This window comes from Tribolium madens, unplaced genomic scaffold, assembly GCF_015345945.1.
Source record: "Tribolium madens isolate multiple individuals breed KSU strain unplaced genomic scaffold, Tmad_KSU_1.1 Scaffold_2;HRSCAF=44;Tcas5.2_LGX, whole genome shotgun sequence".
In the NCBI taxonomy this organism is placed as follows: Eukaryota; Metazoa; Arthropoda; class Insecta; order Coleoptera; family Tenebrionidae; genus Tribolium; species Tribolium madens.
The window spans coordinates 4,868,861-4,884,643 of NW_025400995.1; the positions used below are offsets into that span (position 1 = coordinate 4,868,861).

A 15,783-nucleotide genomic window follows, 5' to 3' on the forward strand; every position below is an offset into this window, starting at 1 on the left:
CCGACATGCGATTTTTTAATTAACAAGGCCATAAGTATCAACAAATTAAATGCAAATTTATTTAGAAATAAACAACACAAAACAGTAGTATAACAACACAGCCTTTCTTATAAATATTGGTATACACAGTGCTAGGACTATACAAAATGGTATGTTGTTATGGGTGCTAATTCAGGAACACAACTGTCATTCAAATGCAACAATATCATGTTATTAGGTTAAAATTTTTAGTTTTTTGTATTCTTCATTTCCGCTTTGTATTCAGTTAGAGCGGTGTGGATCCGGAAGTGCAGCCTCGACTCCAATGAATAGCCCGAATAGTTTTTCCTGGAACAAAATATTACATTTCGAGACAACTACACTAAAAGTAACCTACTTTGCATCCTCGAGAGCCAGAATTGCCTTCTCTTTGTTACCCTCTTCCCATTCAATGAGTGCCAGTTCGACTATAGCATACGGCACTAAGTAGTGATCTTCGACAATATCCTTCTGTAACGAAATCACAGTTTCCAAACATGTCAAAGCCTGCAAAGGACTTTTCATTTGACGCAAACACGCCCCTTGGAGTAGCAAAATTAGTGCTCTATTGTCAGTATCATATTTTGACGTCTGTGTCTTTGAATTCAAAGATTTTAGAGCTTTGTCAATAATTTTGAATATGTTATTAGCAACGTTGAAATTTTTCATCGCTTTGAACAAATTCCACACATACATTAATTCTATTACTGGCAAGATTAGGTTGTGACCCTGTTCGAAGTAACGTTCTGATTTTTTTACGGCAAATTTTTCTAATGGCAATGATTTTCCGGCAATTCTTTGTTTATATTTAGGAACATCCCTGAAAAAAATTATTAGGAAAAACGAGATATGTTACAACACCCATTAATTACTTCATTAAATTGTCTATCACAACAATATCTGTAGATGAAAGCTCCTCTTTCATCATACACAAAAGTGCGGCTTTTTGATAGCTGTAAATGGTTCTTGACCAGCGGCTACCTTCGAGAAGAGATGTGCAATAAGTTAGTGCTTCTTTCCAGTCTCCTTTCAAACTGGAAATTTTGCTTTGATTTTTAATAATCTAATGTTTGAAAAACATACCAATAAACCCACAACAGTTCCCAGAAACACACATGATGGAACTGAGGCCATAAACTCTGTGATTTCCATGATTTTTTGTACCAGTCTATACTGGACTCAAGATCACCTTTCATAAATTCTAATCGGCCTTTAAAAAACAAAAACCAAACTCCTTGCGGGTGCTTTTTCAGTTGTTTGTTTAGTATTTCTTCACTTAATTTAATATCACCTTCTTGATGACTTAAAACATAGAGGACGATTAAATTGTACCCAAGGAGTGTCATTAAACATAAAATCTGGCGAAGACCATCGGTTTTGTACCCTTCGACGAGGTCGTTAAGACCTAATTGCTGAAATAACAACAATTATTTTTTATTAAATCGTAATTTTTATTACTTTGTTCCCGGAAAATCCTATAAATTCTAATAATTTGATTACTCGCGATGGTAACAGAGATATCATAAGATTAAAAGTGCCTATGCCCATTTTAACCCCACTTTCAAAATGTACTTTCGAAGAGCTCTTTTCCCATTGACTTTTCAATAAAATCTGTTGGCAATCCCTGAAAACAAAAGTAATTTTTTGTCCCCTCTATGTTTTGTTGTTACTTGTAAGAATTGTAGCATGACCGAATTTTAATTCCTGCTTTAATAAAACTGCTCAACGTTTCGTCTTCCATGAAAGTCAACATTGACTTAAGTAGAAGACACTCAGCGTGGCAGAGCTCGGCATGAGCTTCCTCCTCCGTATATTGATCAAAATTATTTCGTTTCACCATTTTCCCCAAAGACTCCCCAAAAGTGTTCTTCCTTCTTTGCTTATTACACACTCGAATCGCATGTTTTAAAGCCGTGGAAGCATTTACTATCGATTTGTGTTCAAAAGTCAAAATAGCCTCAAGAAAAAGAAATACTGAATGTCCAAGGGAATGATAAATGCTGGTAGCAGCACTAAAACAAATTACTTAAAAAAAGAAAAAAAAACGCTTCGGGTGACCCACTAAGGTTCCATCAAGTTTTTCGCCTCCAGGAATTGATTGTTAAAAAAATAGTTTATCGCCTTTTGACTTTCATCAACGGCACGTTCTAAAGTCATGTCACCCTGGGGTCTAAAATTATCCTTTTAATATTTATTTACTTGATGATATAAACACTTACGTAGGAAAGTCAATGTCGTTGACCGCATCCTCGAACTGCAAATAGCGAAAGTGAAATGTATTAATCGAGCTACAGGGATGAAATTTTTGAAATATAGACTACGTAAAAGGAAATCCGCGTAAAACCCCGAATTTTGTGTTTCAATAACATAAAAAACAAATTAAAATAAATTTACATAAATGGTGACGCATGAAAGGATATTTTGTGGCTTCTGAAACTCAGTTAATGATTTTTTTGGCTGATTAATGACTCGAAAATTATAAATTTGATGTAGGTAAACAGGTTCAAGTGTACCTACTCGAATGGAAATTTCCGAGTTTCGCAATTTTTACATTAGAAAATTGTTAAATATAACAATTAAACGCGAGGTCTAATTAATGGACTAATTATTACGAAAATTATTTCCAATTTGACTTGCTACGAAACTTGTGCGTAAAACGATCAAGTTTCGAAAACTTGTTGCCGACTAGTTATAAACAACCTTTGTTAACTGATTTTAATTTAACTATATTTTGTCGCATGGACAAGTAAATAACTATTTATTATTATGATAGTTTTTAATATTTATTGACGGTAAAATATATACTGGAATTGCGAACAGCGAACCGCTGATTTAACTTGAGATTTTAAAAAGTTACTTTCACATTCACCGCGTTTTCTTTTTTGGAAAATAATAAAACCACATATTTGCGCCTATAGACGCGCTTTCGTGATATTTTAAAGTGCGAAAAATATTTGAACTCGAACTGATACAATGATAAGTGATAAGAAATGTGTGTTTACCTCATCCCAATCTTGATCGTCCACATCTTCACTGTCGGAGTAGGAAGCCATCACTGTTGGTAAACAAAGAGTCACTAAAATAGATACATCTATCAGAGATTTTCTACGAGAAAAATATTGGATACTATATACTTGTATGAACTTAACTAATCATGTTATAAGTTAGATAGTCTACGCTAATCTTATTAGTTACGCGATCGTTTATACACTACTAAAGCTTCGAAGATTTTGGTAAAAGTTGAAGAAAGTAGGGACTAACCTCGATATAATAAACACTCTCTCCTATACGCCTAAACACAAAAGGATAAATTCACTCAAGTAGGTGCATTAGTCAATATGTCTTTATCACAACTGATAAAAGGCAATACATTGTATTATATAAATGGCTGCTGAGAATTTATCCTGAGGAAATATGTAGGCAGCATTTATCCCTAATTTGATCAAGTCTTCATTTAATTCATTAATTTGTAAAGTTAATTAAAAGCAATGCAGTAATGCACGTGGGAATGAATTGATAATGAAATAATAAATGACATTAAATACGAGTATTTTCTATTACAAAAGGAACAAAACATACTCACATGTTGATAAATTTTAGAACAGTAACATTCAACAACGTAAATGCATAATATATTACGTGGAGTCTATAAAAACTTGTTTTACTTGACTCAAGATTAGCCTGATAGTATTTTAATATATACCTTCTGACCACTCAACAAACATTAGAATATACAAAAATAATTTTAATAACTGATCTTCCTCACTTAGGAAAAATTAAGTGTTTTGTTTTCCGGTTTTAAATAACTATTTTGTTCCCACAAATTTTAATTTTATGTTTTGAGGTTTTTTGCTAGTTTATAACTGGGCTTGAAACTATCTTTTTCCTTAATATATACATATAAAAACTGACTTGCAATATTAACTAATGCTTTTATTATTACATGAATTATAATAAGTTAATGTCTATTTAATTAATTGTCTGTTTCTAATGTTAGGTCTTTTTTGGTAACTATGACGTCAGGACATTTCATAGTATGTAATTACACATACAAATGGCTTCACCTTTCATATTTACATCTGGTGGTGAACGTCATTTTACGGTATTTTTCCAAATCTCGGATTAAAATAGAAACGTTGATTTAGCAATAGACATGTTTAATAAATAATATCAAACATTGAAACAATCACAACAAATCAAGATTAGTTTATTTTAATAAAATAAAGCCACATATCTACAGCTATAAAGATAACGTAAAATTACATTAAAGTAAAATTTTAAGTGTAAGCAGTTAATTGTAAAGCAAAAACAGATATAAAACAAAAAGAAACACGTGAATTAATTACATACAATTGATGTAAATAAGCGAAACTACCTGTCTCACAACATGGTGGTTACGACACGTGAAGCGACAAAAACCTAGGGTATTTTTTTCTTAACTAAGAAAAAGAAATATTATTTGAAAACAATTTCGCAGTCAATGGGTATTTTTTGGTAATAAGCGTGATTAGGAACATTGGAAAAATATAAAATATAGACTAACGTTAATTATTCTAAAACTGGTGACGTAATATATTTTGACGTTGCCATGTTTGTTGACAGTTGAGTTTTGGGTTAAATAACCTCAAAAACTTGAGGATTTGTCAGAGGGAAAATTATGGATAACACGACGGGAAGTGTGAAAAACGTGTAAGAATGGAAGGATCCAGAAATCCGGACCATGACAAAACCTCATTTTGGAAGAAAAACAGCAAAACAGTACCTGGACGGTAATATCCATTTCAAAAAAATCTAATTCTTGTCATATATTTCCCGTAGACCAAGCCCCAAGAAAGATGTGAAAAGTAGCTCAAAACCAAAAATGGTAGGTGCCACGTCGTTTCAAGACTTTCAAGCTTCTGTTAGCGACGCCTGGGCAATGGACGACGACGATTTCTGTATAATATCAGGACTAGAGAGTGAGTTGTTGAGAAAAAACTGGCACTTTTTGATTAAATCCATTTCAGACACGAAAATATCGAAAAAAGTGTCACAATCCGCAGCTTTAAACGTACTAAACAGCCACCGCAGCAGCACAGATACTCCAAACTCGAATGAAAAGCCTGAAAGTGGAGAGATGGAGCACGTTAGGAACAGTAGAATCCCGGGCAGGCCCCAACAATTGCATTGTCTACACCCGCCACAGGATGAGGATAGTGAATCTAAGTTGGAACGTTTTGAGAGTGTTTTAGCCAATCCTCCCAGTCACCAGGAATTGTGCAAATTGAGCTGGTCTGGGATTCCCGTTAAGGTTCGCGCAATCACCTGGAGGCTGTTGTCGGGGTATTTGCCCATCAATCTGGAGCGGAGAAATGGCGTCTTAGAGAGGAAAAGACAAGATTATTGGAATTTAGTGGACAAGTATTACTATGCTGACCATGATGAGACTAATCGTGATATTCAGCACCAGATCAATATTGATGTGCCAAGAATGAACCCTTCAATTCCCTTGTTTCAACAAAAAACTGTACAAATTATGTTCGAGAGAATTTTGTTTATTTGGTCTATCAGACATCCTGCCTCAGGTTACGTTCAAGGGATCAATGATTTGGTGACTCCTTTTTACGTGGTGTTCCTTCAAGAGTTTATTTTGAATAATCAAGCTTTTGAAACGTTTCAAGTTGATACTTTAACGGAAGAACAGCTTAGAATTATTGAGGCTGACTCGTTTTGGTGTTTATCCAAATTTCTAGATGGTATTCAAGATAATTATGTTTTTGCGCAAGTTGGTATACAACGCAAAGTACATCGGTTAGAAGAATTAATTAAAAGAGTTGATGAGACGCTTCATCGCCATCTCAAACAACACAATGTTAGTTATTTACAATTCTCGTTTCGTTGGTTGAATAATCTGCTCACGAGAGAGCTTCCTTTAAGATGTACTATTAGGTTGTGGGACACATATTTAGCAGAAAACGATTGTTTCGCTTCGTTTCAACTTTACGTTTGTGCTTCTTTTCTTCTTTACTGGAAAGACGATCTTATGCGACAAAATGATTTTCAAGGACTGCTATTATTACTTCAAAATCTTCCTACTCAGTCTTGGACAAGTTCTCAAATTAGTATTTTAGTAGCAGAGGCGTATAAATTGAAAGTTATGTTTGCAGATGCTCCCAATCATTTGCAAAGTAACACTGGTGATAGCTGATTAAATACTGTATTGTAATAAATTGAATGTTCTTTTATAATTATTGTTTTGAAACAAAACTCTTACATTTGTTGTTGTAAATACATGACTTGACACATATTTTTATATTGTATATGTGATTTGAAATAACAGTTACTCAATAAAATCATCAAATTATCACCTTTTTATCATTACATCCTGAAACGCTCCAATCTTGCTTTAAGCTCATCTATATCAAATTTGGGAAGAAAAGTGTTTAAAGTAGAAACCGCATTTTATTATCATTTTTTTTAGTTCAGTTATCCAGGAAAAATATGTAAAATAAGATTAAAAAACTATTTATTCAAATGAGAATCTCTTTGAGAATCAATTTGCACATATAACAAAAATAGGTACGATAAAAGTAGCTCATTTGCCGAGAATGTAACAAAAAATCACATGAAAAAGTGACAATGTGGTGGCACCTGCGCATTATTCTTAGACAACCTCATAAGAGAACACACTTATTATCATTCTAAGTAACTCCTAAAATCTATTACACAATGTATTAATACTTTAAACAAATAGAAAAATGTATTGATTTATACGACTTAAAATTCGTACATTACAAAATAAAACTCTGAACAAAAACAACAATTAAAACATCTTAAATTAAATATTCATGAAGAATAATAGTGAAAGTACATTCACTGCAATAAAAACAATACATCATGCTCACGTTATTTATATAAAATACAGGAAGGAAAATTATTTCCTTAACTGAGCAACAAAATCTGTCAAGAAGCAATCAGCAGGATTCCAATTTTCCCTTGTGTTGTAAATTTCAACTCTTTTATTCCCATCCTCATTCATTCCTGAAAACTATTTTTATTGTACTATTCTCCAAATTATTGCAAGTGTACCTAGTGACTGTAGATCATGATATTGAGCAATGGCATGTAAAAGCAGTCTTTCAAAGTAAGTAGGTGGGCATTTGACATAGACCTGACTTGGTGTCGACTTAAAGAAGGCAATTAGATCATCTTCAGATTTCTTCACTTGTTCTAGCGACAAGTTCTTTTTAATTTTGATTGTACGTTTGATTTTTGGCGAAATTCGAGCGGATGGCTTCCCCTTCTGCACATCCTTATCTTTTTTCGAATTTTGTTGAGAAAAAGCGGCAACAACTTGAGCTTGTTCTTCCTCAGATTTGTCAACAAAAGCATTCCAGAATTGTAAGGCATCATCGTCTTGGAGTAGTTTTGCAAAAGGACTTGTATAAGGCTCCATTATCACCACAAAAGACTCATCATCTCCCTCCTCTTCAGCAAGAGTTTGCAACAAGCAACCTACATTAAACAATGCATTTACTGTGACTTTTAAGTAAAACATACGAACGATTCTGGTATCTTCTTAATTTCTTCCTACCAGAATTTTTTTTAAGATTCCCTAACTCTTCTCTAGTACCCTTGAAAAGAGGAGGTATAAAAGGCCTGCTTCTGGACACTGGCTCATTGTTCAACGACTCAGTATCACTAGCAGATGCACTGCCCAAGCTAAAAGTCCCAATTTAGCATATAATTAATTAAGTAAAAAATGTTTCATAACTTACTGGAGAGTTTCAACATCTGAATTATTTCCGGAACCAACAGGGAATGAATAAATTCGTTTGCCTTTTGTGACCGTCATTGTTATTGCTGCTTTTTCTCAAAATCCTTTAGGATCGTATTGTTAATTATCCATTTTTTTGTTAACAAAAGCACTCATAACAACAATAATATATATAAACGTCAATCGATTGCGTAATGCGCAAGAAAGCTACAATAGGGTCTAATGCGCAATCGAGATTGTAGGTTTGCGAGAATATGTATAGACCTGAATTCCCCAACTATAGAAAACGGTACTGTTAGTGGCGTTTATTTCAATTCCATTATTAGACTAGCTTTTAGCAAAAAAACTGAATTCAAGCAACGACTTTTAATAAAATTTAAAATTTGAGATACAGGTAAATCTCAAGTGTTTATATTTTCGCCTGCGTAATAGACACAAGTGTAAGCGTGCACGCGTCCGAATGTTTTTTATATCGATTGTTTCATAACTTTTTTTCGTATTTTATTCTTAATAAAATAACAGTTTGTATAATAAATAATAATTATTTAGACTATAACTTTCAATAATTAAGCAAAATCTTCAACTCAAATAAGGAATTAAAAAAATCAATTTTGTGTTTTTTGTAAAATAAAGGCATTTATTTTTGACTTTTCTTGTGTTAATTTATAGAATTTCCGTTTTTTTTATTAAATCTTGTAATTAAAAACAAAAAATGATTATGGGAGTTCATGGTGCGCGCGCGCGCGGTCCAGTATGATAAGGGTGGTTATGGAGGGTGCTGGGGTGCGAGTGTAAATAAAATAACCTAAGCCCACATTTGAATAGTTTGTAGGTTTGCATTAAATTAAAAATGTCTGAAAGAATAAATGTTAAAAAAATGAAGTCGTCTGAAACTCCCCTTGCAAATGATTTAATGGACTCTGAAAATCATGATTCTGACATTGATTCTGCAATTTTCCAATTGGAAATGGTTCACATTGAATTGGATAAATTAAATGAGAAGGAAAACGACGAAATTTTAACAATAGAACAAAAGTATAAAAAGTTACGTCAACATTATTATAATAAAAGGACGGAAATTATTGAAACTATTCCTGATTTTTGGTCAACAGTTGTATCCTTTTTTTGAAGAAAATACAAACTTGCATTGTATTTTATTATACCTTAACTAAATACAGTTTACTAGTCATCCCGGTATTTGCCACATTTTGTATGAAGACGAAGAAGATTGTTTACGACATCTCCAAAAATTGGAAGTAGATACTGCCGACAATATTAAATCAGGATACAGCATCAAATTATACTTTAATGAAAACCCCTATTTTAAAAATGACGTCTTAGTCAAAGAATTTTTCTATAAACAAGGTTTCTTAATTTTTTATTGCAGCAAAAAGGCATTAATTGTTATTACAGGACAATTATCATCAATTAGTACAAAAATTGAATGGAAAAAACCCCATTCAGCAACCCCATCAACAAAAGAAGGTACTTCTAAAAGCGCTCGGAAGAGATCACACTCAAGCCAACAAACTTTTTTTGGTTGGTTTGCAAACAATGACGACGCTGCAAGTGATATCGTCGCGGAAATAATCAAAGACGATATTTGGGTGAATTCTTTACATTATTATCTTGTCCCGGATCCTGATATGGAAGGGAATAACGACAAGGAAGATGATTCTTCAGATTCAAGTTCTTCCGATTTTGAAGAAGAGGAAATGTTTGAAAGCAATCAAGAAAAATCCTCTTTACAACGTAATGTTTAAGTTTAAAAATATGTAAACAAATTTCTTGCAAATTTATCTATTATTTGTATTTCTAGGGTCTACAGGCGAAGGGACTTCTTCAAATAAATAAAAATATTTTTTTAATGACTGATTAGCCTTTTCGTCATTTTGTGTACATTTAGAGTGTTTATGTAATAATGTGTGACTTTATTAATTTTTTTAGAACAAACAAAAATTTATTTATAATCCCTCGTGGCTGTTACTTAACCCGCCACTGTTTAGATAATAATAATATGTTAATGTGCAAGACCGTGTTCATAATTTTTTACTATCAGTTCTTGTGAAAAAAATAATAAGTTACAAATTCATACAATCATTATTTATTATTTGTTGAGAATCTAAATTTAGGTACAAAGTGATAATTTTGTTTTTAGTCAGTTAACAAACACGTCATGATCTTTCAGTAGTTTTTCATTTTTGAACTAAAGGGGGCCAAAAAATAGTTTTTAGTAAAAATGCCGGTTAGTAGGCTTGATGTTATTTACAGAAAAATACTTTTAACGAAGTTTTTCACTAAGGGATGGGGCAATCCTGAAAATTTAATTGAGTAAGTAGTTAAAGTTATCATTTAACATTTTGAGGTTATGTTGACATTATTTTCGAATACAAAAACTTTTTAGATTGTTTAACTTTCGTAAACTCGTCTCTAATCGCAATGCCTGTTATGAATTGTTGCCAAAAGACTACCCCGTAGAAATAATCAACGTGAGTGCACAATTTGTAAAATAATTTTTATTAAAAGTCGGCTCCTGCAGGCGCAGAGATTCAGCGAGTTCCAGATACTCGAGGGTAGATTATGGACCCCCTTTCGCATGTTTCTACCGTCGTTGCTTGTTCCGGAAATCCAGCAAGTTTATTTTCAAATGATCTTGCCCTTAAAATGGCCCTCAAAAGATTACAGACCTTTGTGTATCCATCTCGCGGGGACCGGCGATCATGTAATCACAAAAATTATAACGCTGCAGAATCATTTTATAATTTTAGTATTTTTGGCGCCGCCGGAATTTCATGGCAAAGCCGCTGTTACAAGCCGGGATTGGTTCATTGATTCTAGAAAACCCTTATTATGGTACTAGAAAACCCCAAGATCAGCTTCGTTCAAGTCTCCACTACGTCTCTGATATTTTTGTAATGGGCGGATGTTTGATTTTGGAGACGCTCGCGCTTTTGAATTGGTGCGAACGGATCGGTTTTGGCCCCTTGGGGGTTTCAGGGATTTCTATGGGAGGACATGTGAGTGTTGTAATTTTTTTTTTTGAATTTTTGTTAGGATTTTTTGCATTAGATGGCTTCCTTGGCGGCTTCTAATTGGCCAAAACCTTTAGTGCTTGTACCTTGCTTGTCATGGTCGACTGCCTCCTCGGTTTTTACAGAGGTAATCATGTTATATTACGACGTAAAAAACGCTTACGCCAACCTTACAGGGAGTTATGAGTGAATCTATTGATTGGGACATGCTGCAAAAGCAATTGTTTTCAAACAAAATTTACTGTGATACTTTATCAAAGTCGTGTAAAATTGTTGATAGTCCGTTTGCATGCACCTTAAGTAGAATCCCAGGTTTGTCTCTTCAAAAACTGACTGAAGTTTGCCAATGCGGTATTGCAGAGTATGGGTTGACGTCCTTGTTGAAACAAAAATGTGATGTTGGATACATTTCTCCATACGAAATGATGAATCTGTTGGATTCAACGAATTGTCCTGCCATTTCTTACAAACATTCTAGTCAAAATGTTAAAGTAGAGTCTGGTGAATACTCTGTTTTAAATTTGCCGATTTTTAACTTTAGTCGCGAGATAACCGACATGAGGAAACGTGATAAAGAAGCGATTTGGTTTATGAGAGGGATGATGGATGAGTTTACACATTTGAAAAATTTCTCAGTGCCCTATGAGCCGTCTCTTATCATAGCCGTTTGTGCTGAATCTGACGGATATGTTCCTCGAGTCGGTATTTCGAAACTGGATGAAATTTGGCCAGGAGCCACTATTAAGTATGTCGATACCGGACATGTAGGGGCCTACATTTGGCATAGAAAATTATTTAGGTTTGTATCACACGAACACAACATAAATACCTTGAACTATTTTTTTTCCGCGCGTGTTAGTCTGTGTCTTTGCTCTTTGATCAATAAATAAAACGAGAAGTCTAGTCTAGCCCTTGTATGGAGGTCACTGACTCAGACGGATTTTCAAACAAGAAATCAAGTTCAAGGTCCGCAGACTAACGCATGCTCAAGGCACATCATTGCCATAAGATGATTGTTTATTCGTTTTTTCAGGAACTGCATTATTGAAGCTTTCGAAAAAGCCAAAAAGATAGTTCCGCCGCCGGGGCCCTATTTTGAAAATTAGTTCGTATCGTTCATGTTGTTTTCGTTCGTTGTATTGATTTTTTTAAGAGTTTAACTTTGTACCTGACTGAGGTATTGTGATAATTTTGCTAAAATAAAAATTTGTTCACTGAAGGTCTAAGTTATTTTTAGTGATACAAAGGAAACAACATGTTATTCTGAGTAAAAATGAGCAAACAAAGCAATTGATTTGTTTGGATGCGTGTGTGTTGTGCACTTGGTTTAAAATAAGCGCCGTATTTGTGTTGTTTGTGTCTCTGTCTAACTAACAGAAATGATGCGTTGTTTTTTTGCTTTTACTTCTGTTTATTTTTGCGTTGTTAGCACAATGGCGTGCTGAGATTGGCTCTGATTGGTTTGTGGGCGTCACATGACCCGTGACGTCAATGCTAAACAGACAAAGGCAGAGAATCTAACTGGTTGTTGCTGAGTGTTGGTGTCTGTCACGTACGCCTCTAGTACATCTCTTGTATGTAGAATTAAATAAAAAATTATTTGAGAACTGGTAATTCGTGTTAAGTGAAGTGTCTGGAGTTGATATCTGAGCATTTTATCAAGCGCGTGGAAAATGTCATCGTCGAAATCAAGCTTAGATGACCTTTTAGGAGGTATGTTGCGTTGTTTACATTCCATCTGGAATGTCATCCAGGGATTAATACCAAAACATCGCAAATTGGCGACGAAAGTCGTAAGAAAGGAATTCATCCCAGTTGGCTATAATTAGCATTTGACGTTTCCGAAAGATTATTTTTACCTAATTAATAAGCAATTTTTGACAGAATCTTGGGTTGACGTAAGTGCTGGATCAACGTGCTCTCAAGGTGGCGGCACCCCAGGCTCTATCACCCACCAGTTAAACGTCGAAGATTATTTGCGTCTTTTGCGCGAAGCTCAACGAGAGTCAAACCAGTCCTCGGCCAGAGTCTCTCTGGCAGGTTCGCGGCGGGATTCTCCTAGAAGCAGCCCCAAATCGCCGCCGAACAGCCCCGTCCAAGGCACTCCTCTGAATCTAGAATGGCAATCATACTACATGAACTCTGAAGCCAAAGATGTAAATATCAAATCCACATTTATCTAATTAGCACCCTGTATTTTTTTATCAGAGTCGACGAACTCGGTATCTCGATTTTTCAATTGTTTTTGATTGTTTCAGGATGGAGACTTCTTCAATGATTGGAGCAGTAGACCTGATCAGCTGCCACCTAAAAATTGGTGTTTTAGGCCGCCGAAGAGAGACATGCTGAGTATCCGCTATGCTCGGGTTGGCAACACCAGTGTCTTTTCACGCAAAGGATTGTGCACACTGTTTTTAACCAATCTGGTATCACTCATTCTTGGTACTGGGGTTGGACTGTGGCTTAGCAAACATGGCTTTTTCGTACCAGCTGTCAAAGTTCGCTAAGCGGACTTTTTTAGGCACAGGCAGGTGGTTGACATGCTATTTTATATGCCTATGTGATTATTTTCTATATTGTGGCTTGTGAATGCTGCCTTGTGATTGAGACTGGAATTTTTCTACTACATATATAAGCCTTCACATTTAAGGCTACTTTATATTATAGTTTATTGTCAAATTTATTTCAACTGAATATATTGTACTCTCATTTTTACTTGGTTTGTGCTTGTCTCCTAAAACTCATGTTAGGAAATTTAAAGCACTTGTGATTTTTATCATTTCGACGTGTACAGTGTCATTATTGCTCCCTTCTAGAAGTCTCGCAGCATATTTTATTCAGCAATAAATAAAGTACAAAAATGTCACAGACCAAATTTCTATTTAGCACACTCTAAAAGTTACACCACCACAATGTGGTATTGTATGCTAAAATAAATAGAACAATAATGACGCTGTTTTAGATTTTTATATTCAACCAGTTACAGATTTAGTAGAGCACTAATTGTTTGGACAAGGGCATTGAAAAACTCGTAAAACACCCAAAGTATCGACAAAAAATTTGTACTCTACTCAATTTTAACTTTGTTGACCTGGTGGGGTGTAATTTGCCATGTTATGTTTGATATTTTTTATAACTTGTATATTTTTCGGCTCTACCAGTGTAACGATTATTTATAAATACAGTTCTCTGGTTTAGCTAGAATGGACTATGAGTAACTTTAATAATAGATTTTAGATTTAATAATACACAATTTGTGTTTGAATAATCACAAATACATTTTTTTATCAGTGTGTTGAAGTCCCTCAATATTTTCCCTTCCCAATACGTTTTATCAACCAATGAAAAAAATTATGGCTCTTCATAGATTATGCTAGTCTAGTACAAACATATGGAATGACACGTGGTTTTACGCAAAATCATAAATTTTTACATAACAGATTAAATAGTGCGCATTAAATTTAAATTTTAGTGTATTTACGTCACTTCGCCATGTTAGAATTTTGAGTATTTTGACAGTTGGCAACCATGCCTTTCAAACTGTTGTTTATTGACTGTGTACTTCTTTTCCAAGAATGTTTATTGTGTAGAAATCAATTTTACTTTTAATAATCCTACTTTCTATCGTGCAAAATTAATTAATTTACATCAAGCTTTTCATGTATTTAATAGAAATTGTCGTATTTTTGACGTACAAAGATGTGTAAACAAGAAAACTAACCTAAGATGCTACTAATAAACAAAATCTTCCAACATCTAAACAAAAACACTTTCAAATTTGAATAATTTGGTAAAAAGTCAATATACGTGTCTCGTAGCGCGTAACGTAGGTGTTATTTAATGGTATTATGGATGGATCCATAAAAGAAATAGAAGTAGCAAGTAGCAGTTGTAATAGTGAAGAAGGTGGTCGCGGCTGTCGCAACAAGAGAAAATTATCAGAACCGATTTGTTGTCCTGTTTGTAGTGTAACTCTACGGATTTCCGAAGTTCAATCCCACTTTATGTTAGAAGTAGACAAGCTAGGTAAAATCCCAACAAACAAGCATAAATCAAATGGACGCAGTGTCCCCAGTTCATCAAACACAAGTGATAACAATGCTGACAAGACATGGGAGACCTTCCAGAAAGTCCGACTCAACAGACAAAATCGGCACCGGTCCAAAACAAAAAAACGCAAGGCTGAGGAAGTTCTGTGTCCTATATGTAACAAAGAAACCTCTGAAGAAATAACCATGCATGTGGAAAAGTGTTTGCGCCGTACTGAACGGAACGAAAGTGAAAGTGACGAGAGTATAGATGTGGAAGCCTTTGAGGAGTATGAATGGGCTGGACAATCGCGTGTCCGTATAACCACCCTTCTTCCAGGGGGTGTGATTAATAATTTAGGGACTTCTATAAGTATGACTGAAGAGGATGAAGACTTAAACGTTGACGGCGATGACGCACAGACGTACGGCTCGCCGCAATACTCTGAACGCGATGTTATCCTTTTACCTGGTGATCCTGAAAATGTCGCGTTGCGGAAAGCAGTGACTGGGGAAGATCCTAAGAGGATGCAACCTGAAGAAAACAGCGATTCTGTTAACACGCAACCCAAAGGGGACCCTCTGGTCGAGGTCTTGAAAAACAGGATTAGGGAGTTGGAAAGCAAAGAAAAAAACAAAGAAGAGGTTTACAAATGTCTGATTTGTATGGAAAGATATCGTACGCCGGTTATTTCTGTGTGTTGTTGGCACGTGCATTGTGAACAGTGCTGGTTACAGACACTCGGAGCGAAAAAACTATGCCCTCAGTGTAACATGATTACTTCACCCACAGATCTGAGAAAAATTTATATGTAAACTTGGCTCAGAATTTTATTTATACACGTGTGATATATACTGAAAGAGTTTATTATAATTTTACTAGGGAATCTTTTTTGTTTTATTTATGTTTTACCCCAAACCTGAATTTTTAATTGCAAGACGAGAGGCG

General features: G+C 34.7%; 7 protein-coding genes across 14 annotated transcripts; 5 read left to right on the forward strand and 2 right to left on the reverse strand.

The window, feature by feature from the left end:
* Nucleotides 1-35: 35 nt before the first annotated feature.
* Nucleotides 36-4,567, reverse strand: LOC123006213 (tetratricopeptide repeat protein 39B-like). 4 transcript variants are annotated; one of them, XM_044400516.1, is made up of 10 exons: nucleotides 4,394-4,567; nucleotides 3,021-3,094; nucleotides 2,238-2,272; nucleotides 2,081-2,188; nucleotides 1,689-2,030; nucleotides 1,477-1,642; nucleotides 1,102-1,430; nucleotides 891-1,052; nucleotides 377-838; nucleotides 36-327 (listed from the first exon to the last, which is right to left on the reverse strand). In XM_044400516.1, the coding sequence occupies exons 2-10, from the start codon at nucleotides 3,069-3,071 to the stop codon at nucleotides 228-230; spliced, it is 1,755 nt and encodes a 584-aa protein (XP_044256451.1). In that variant the 5' UTR covers nucleotides 3,072-3,094; nucleotides 4,394-4,567; the 3' UTR covers nucleotides 36-227. The 4 variants fall into 4 exon arrangements, with proteins under 4 accessions (XP_044256451.1, XP_044256453.1, XP_044256450.1 ...); XM_044400518.1 differs by lacking the exon at nucleotides 4,394-4,567 and adding an exon at nucleotides 3,602-3,620; XM_044400515.1 differs by lacking the exon at nucleotides 4,394-4,567 and adding an exon at nucleotides 3,280-3,410.
* Nucleotides 4,171-6,358, forward strand: LOC123006214 (TBC1 domain family member 22B). Of its 2 annotated transcripts, none has more exons than XM_044400519.1 (4): nucleotides 4,171-4,442; nucleotides 4,496-4,787; nucleotides 4,837-4,976; nucleotides 5,025-6,358. In XM_044400519.1, the coding sequence occupies exons 2-4, from the start codon at nucleotides 4,714-4,716 to the stop codon at nucleotides 6,203-6,205; spliced, it is 1,395 nt and encodes a 464-aa protein (XP_044256454.1). In that variant the 5' UTR covers nucleotides 4,171-4,442; nucleotides 4,496-4,713; the 3' UTR covers nucleotides 6,206-6,358. The 2 variants fall into 2 exon arrangements, with proteins under 2 accessions (XP_044256454.1, XP_044256455.1); XM_044400520.1 differs by having other exon boundaries at nucleotides 4,621-4,787.
* Nucleotides 6,359-6,506: 148 nt separating this feature from the next.
* LOC123006405 (R3H domain-containing protein 4-like) lies at nucleotides 6,507-8,001 on the reverse strand. Its single transcript, XM_044400857.1, has 4 exons — nucleotides 7,776-8,001; nucleotides 7,562-7,719; nucleotides 7,087-7,512; nucleotides 6,507-7,038 (listed from the first exon to the last, which is right to left on the reverse strand). The coding sequence occupies exons 1-4, from the start codon at nucleotides 7,850-7,852 to the stop codon at nucleotides 6,932-6,934; spliced, it is 768 nt and encodes a 255-aa protein (XP_044256792.1). The 5' UTR covers nucleotides 7,853-8,001; the 3' UTR covers nucleotides 6,507-6,931.
* On the forward strand, nucleotides 7,819-9,652 carry LOC123006404 (protein SETSIP-like). 2 transcript variants are annotated; one of them, XM_044400854.1, is made up of 5 exons: nucleotides 7,819-8,168; nucleotides 8,600-8,888; nucleotides 8,953-9,139; nucleotides 9,188-9,526; nucleotides 9,594-9,652. In XM_044400854.1, the coding sequence occupies exons 2-5, from the start codon at nucleotides 8,625-8,627 to the stop codon at nucleotides 9,626-9,628; spliced, it is 825 nt and encodes a 274-aa protein (XP_044256789.1). In that variant the 5' UTR covers nucleotides 7,819-8,168; nucleotides 8,600-8,624; the 3' UTR covers nucleotides 9,629-9,652. The 2 variants fall into 2 exon arrangements, with proteins under 2 accessions (XP_044256789.1, XP_044256791.1); XM_044400856.1 differs by having other exon boundaries at nucleotides 8,607-8,888.
* A 241-nt stretch (nucleotides 9,653-9,893) lies between these two features.
* Nucleotides 9,894-12,025, forward strand: LOC123006626 (protein ABHD18). Of its 3 annotated transcripts, none has more exons than XM_044401245.1 (7): nucleotides 9,896-10,105; nucleotides 10,179-10,263; nucleotides 10,314-10,496; nucleotides 10,543-10,791; nucleotides 10,844-10,933; nucleotides 10,983-11,605; nucleotides 11,840-12,025. In XM_044401245.1, the coding sequence occupies exons 1-7, from the start codon at nucleotides 10,014-10,016 to the stop codon at nucleotides 11,910-11,912; spliced, it is 1,395 nt and encodes a 464-aa protein (XP_044257180.1). In that variant the 5' UTR covers nucleotides 9,896-10,013; the 3' UTR covers nucleotides 11,913-12,025. The 3 variants fall into 3 exon arrangements, with proteins under 3 accessions (XP_044257179.1, XP_044257180.1, XP_044257181.1); XM_044401246.1 differs by having other exon boundaries at nucleotides 9,901-10,105; nucleotides 10,983-11,118; nucleotides 11,167-12,025; XM_044401244.1 differs by having other exon boundaries at nucleotides 9,894-10,105; nucleotides 10,983-12,025.
* Nucleotides 12,026-12,304: 279 nt separating this feature from the next.
* LOC123006627 (BCL2/adenovirus E1B 19 kDa protein-interacting protein 3) lies at nucleotides 12,305-14,099 on the forward strand. The gene is made up of 3 exons (XM_044401247.1): nucleotides 12,305-12,519; nucleotides 12,691-12,962; nucleotides 13,065-14,099. Exons 1-3 carry the CDS (start codon nucleotides 12,480-12,482, stop codon nucleotides 13,311-13,313), a joined length of 561 nt encoding a protein of 186 aa, XP_044257182.1. The 5' UTR covers nucleotides 12,305-12,479; the 3' UTR covers nucleotides 13,314-14,099.
* A 214-nt stretch (nucleotides 14,100-14,313) lies between these two features.
* On the forward strand, nucleotides 14,314-15,721 carry LOC123006448 (E3 ubiquitin-protein ligase RNF220). Its single transcript, XM_044400937.1, has one exon. The coding sequence runs from the start codon at nucleotides 14,655-14,657 to the stop codon at nucleotides 15,648-15,650; it is 996 nt and encodes a 331-aa protein (XP_044256872.1). The 5' UTR covers nucleotides 14,314-14,654; the 3' UTR covers nucleotides 15,651-15,721.
* The last annotated feature ends 62 nt before the right edge of the window (nucleotides 15,722-15,783 follow it).

Coding starts and splice junctions, on each gene's coding strand:
- LOC123006626 (XM_044401244.1), top strand. CDS start 10,014: ATGCCGGTTAGTAGGCTTGATGTTATTTACAGAAAAATACTTTTAACG. Junction 10,792..10,843: donor GGATTTCTATGGGAGGACAT/GTGAGTGTTGTA, acceptor TTTTTGCATTAG/ATGGCTTCCTTGGCGGCTTC. Junction 10,934..10,982: donor CCTCCTCGGTTTTTACAGAG/GTAATCATGTTA, acceptor CCAACCTTACAG/GGAGTTATGAGTGAATCTAT.
- LOC123006214 (XM_044400519.1), top strand. CDS start 4,714: ATGGAAGGATCCAGAAATCCGGACCATGACAAAACCTCATTTTGGAAG. Junction 4,788..4,836: donor AGCAAAACAGTACCTGGACG/GTAATATCCATT, acceptor TATTTCCCGTAG/ACCAAGCCCCAAGAAAGATG. Junction 4,977..5,024: donor TATAATATCAGGACTAGAGA/GTGAGTTGTTGA, acceptor AATCCATTTCAG/ACACGAAAATATCGAAAAAA.
- LOC123006405 (XM_044400857.1), bottom strand. CDS start 7,852: ATGACGGTCACAAAAGGCAAACGAATTTATTCATTCCCTGTTGGTTCC. Junction 7,513..7,561: donor ATTAAGAAGATACCAGAATC/GTTCGTATGTTT, acceptor TGTTTAATGTAG/GTTGCTTGTTGCAAACTCTT. Junction 7,039..7,086: donor TCATGATCTACAGTCACTAG/GTACACTTGCAA, acceptor AATAGTTTTCAG/GAATGAATGAGGATGGGAAT.
- LOC123006404 (XM_044400854.1), top strand. CDS start 8,625: ATGTCTGAAAGAATAAATGTTAAAAAAATGAAGTCGTCTGAAACTCCC. Junction 8,889..8,952: donor CTGATTTTTGGTCAACAGTT/GTATCCTTTTTT, acceptor AACTAAATACAG/TTTACTAGTCATCCCGGTAT. Junction 9,140..9,187: donor AGAATTTTTCTATAAACAAG/GTTTCTTAATTT, acceptor TTGTTATTACAG/GACAATTATCATCAATTAGT.
- LOC123006213 (XM_044400514.1), bottom strand. Junction 2,189..2,237: donor AACGACATTGACTTTCCTAC/GTAAGTGTTTAT, acceptor GGATAATTTTAG/ACCCCAGGGTGACATGACTT. Junction 1,431..1,476: donor TAGGATTTTCCGGGAACAAA/GTAATAAAAATT, acceptor TTGTTATTTCAG/CAATTAGGTCTTAACGACCT.
- LOC123006627 (XM_044401247.1), top strand. CDS start 12,480: ATGTCATCGTCGAAATCAAGCTTAGATGACCTTTTAGGAG. Junction 12,520..12,690: donor CTTAGATGACCTTTTAGGAG/GTATGTTGCGTT, acceptor AATTTTTGACAG/AATCTTGGGTTGACGTAAGT. Junction 12,963..13,064: donor TGAACTCTGAAGCCAAAGAT/GTAAATATCAAA, acceptor TGATTGTTTCAG/GATGGAGACTTCTTCAATGA.
- LOC123006448 (XM_044400937.1), top strand. CDS start 14,655: ATGGATGGATCCATAAAAGAAATAGAAGTAGCAAGTAGCAGTTGTAAT.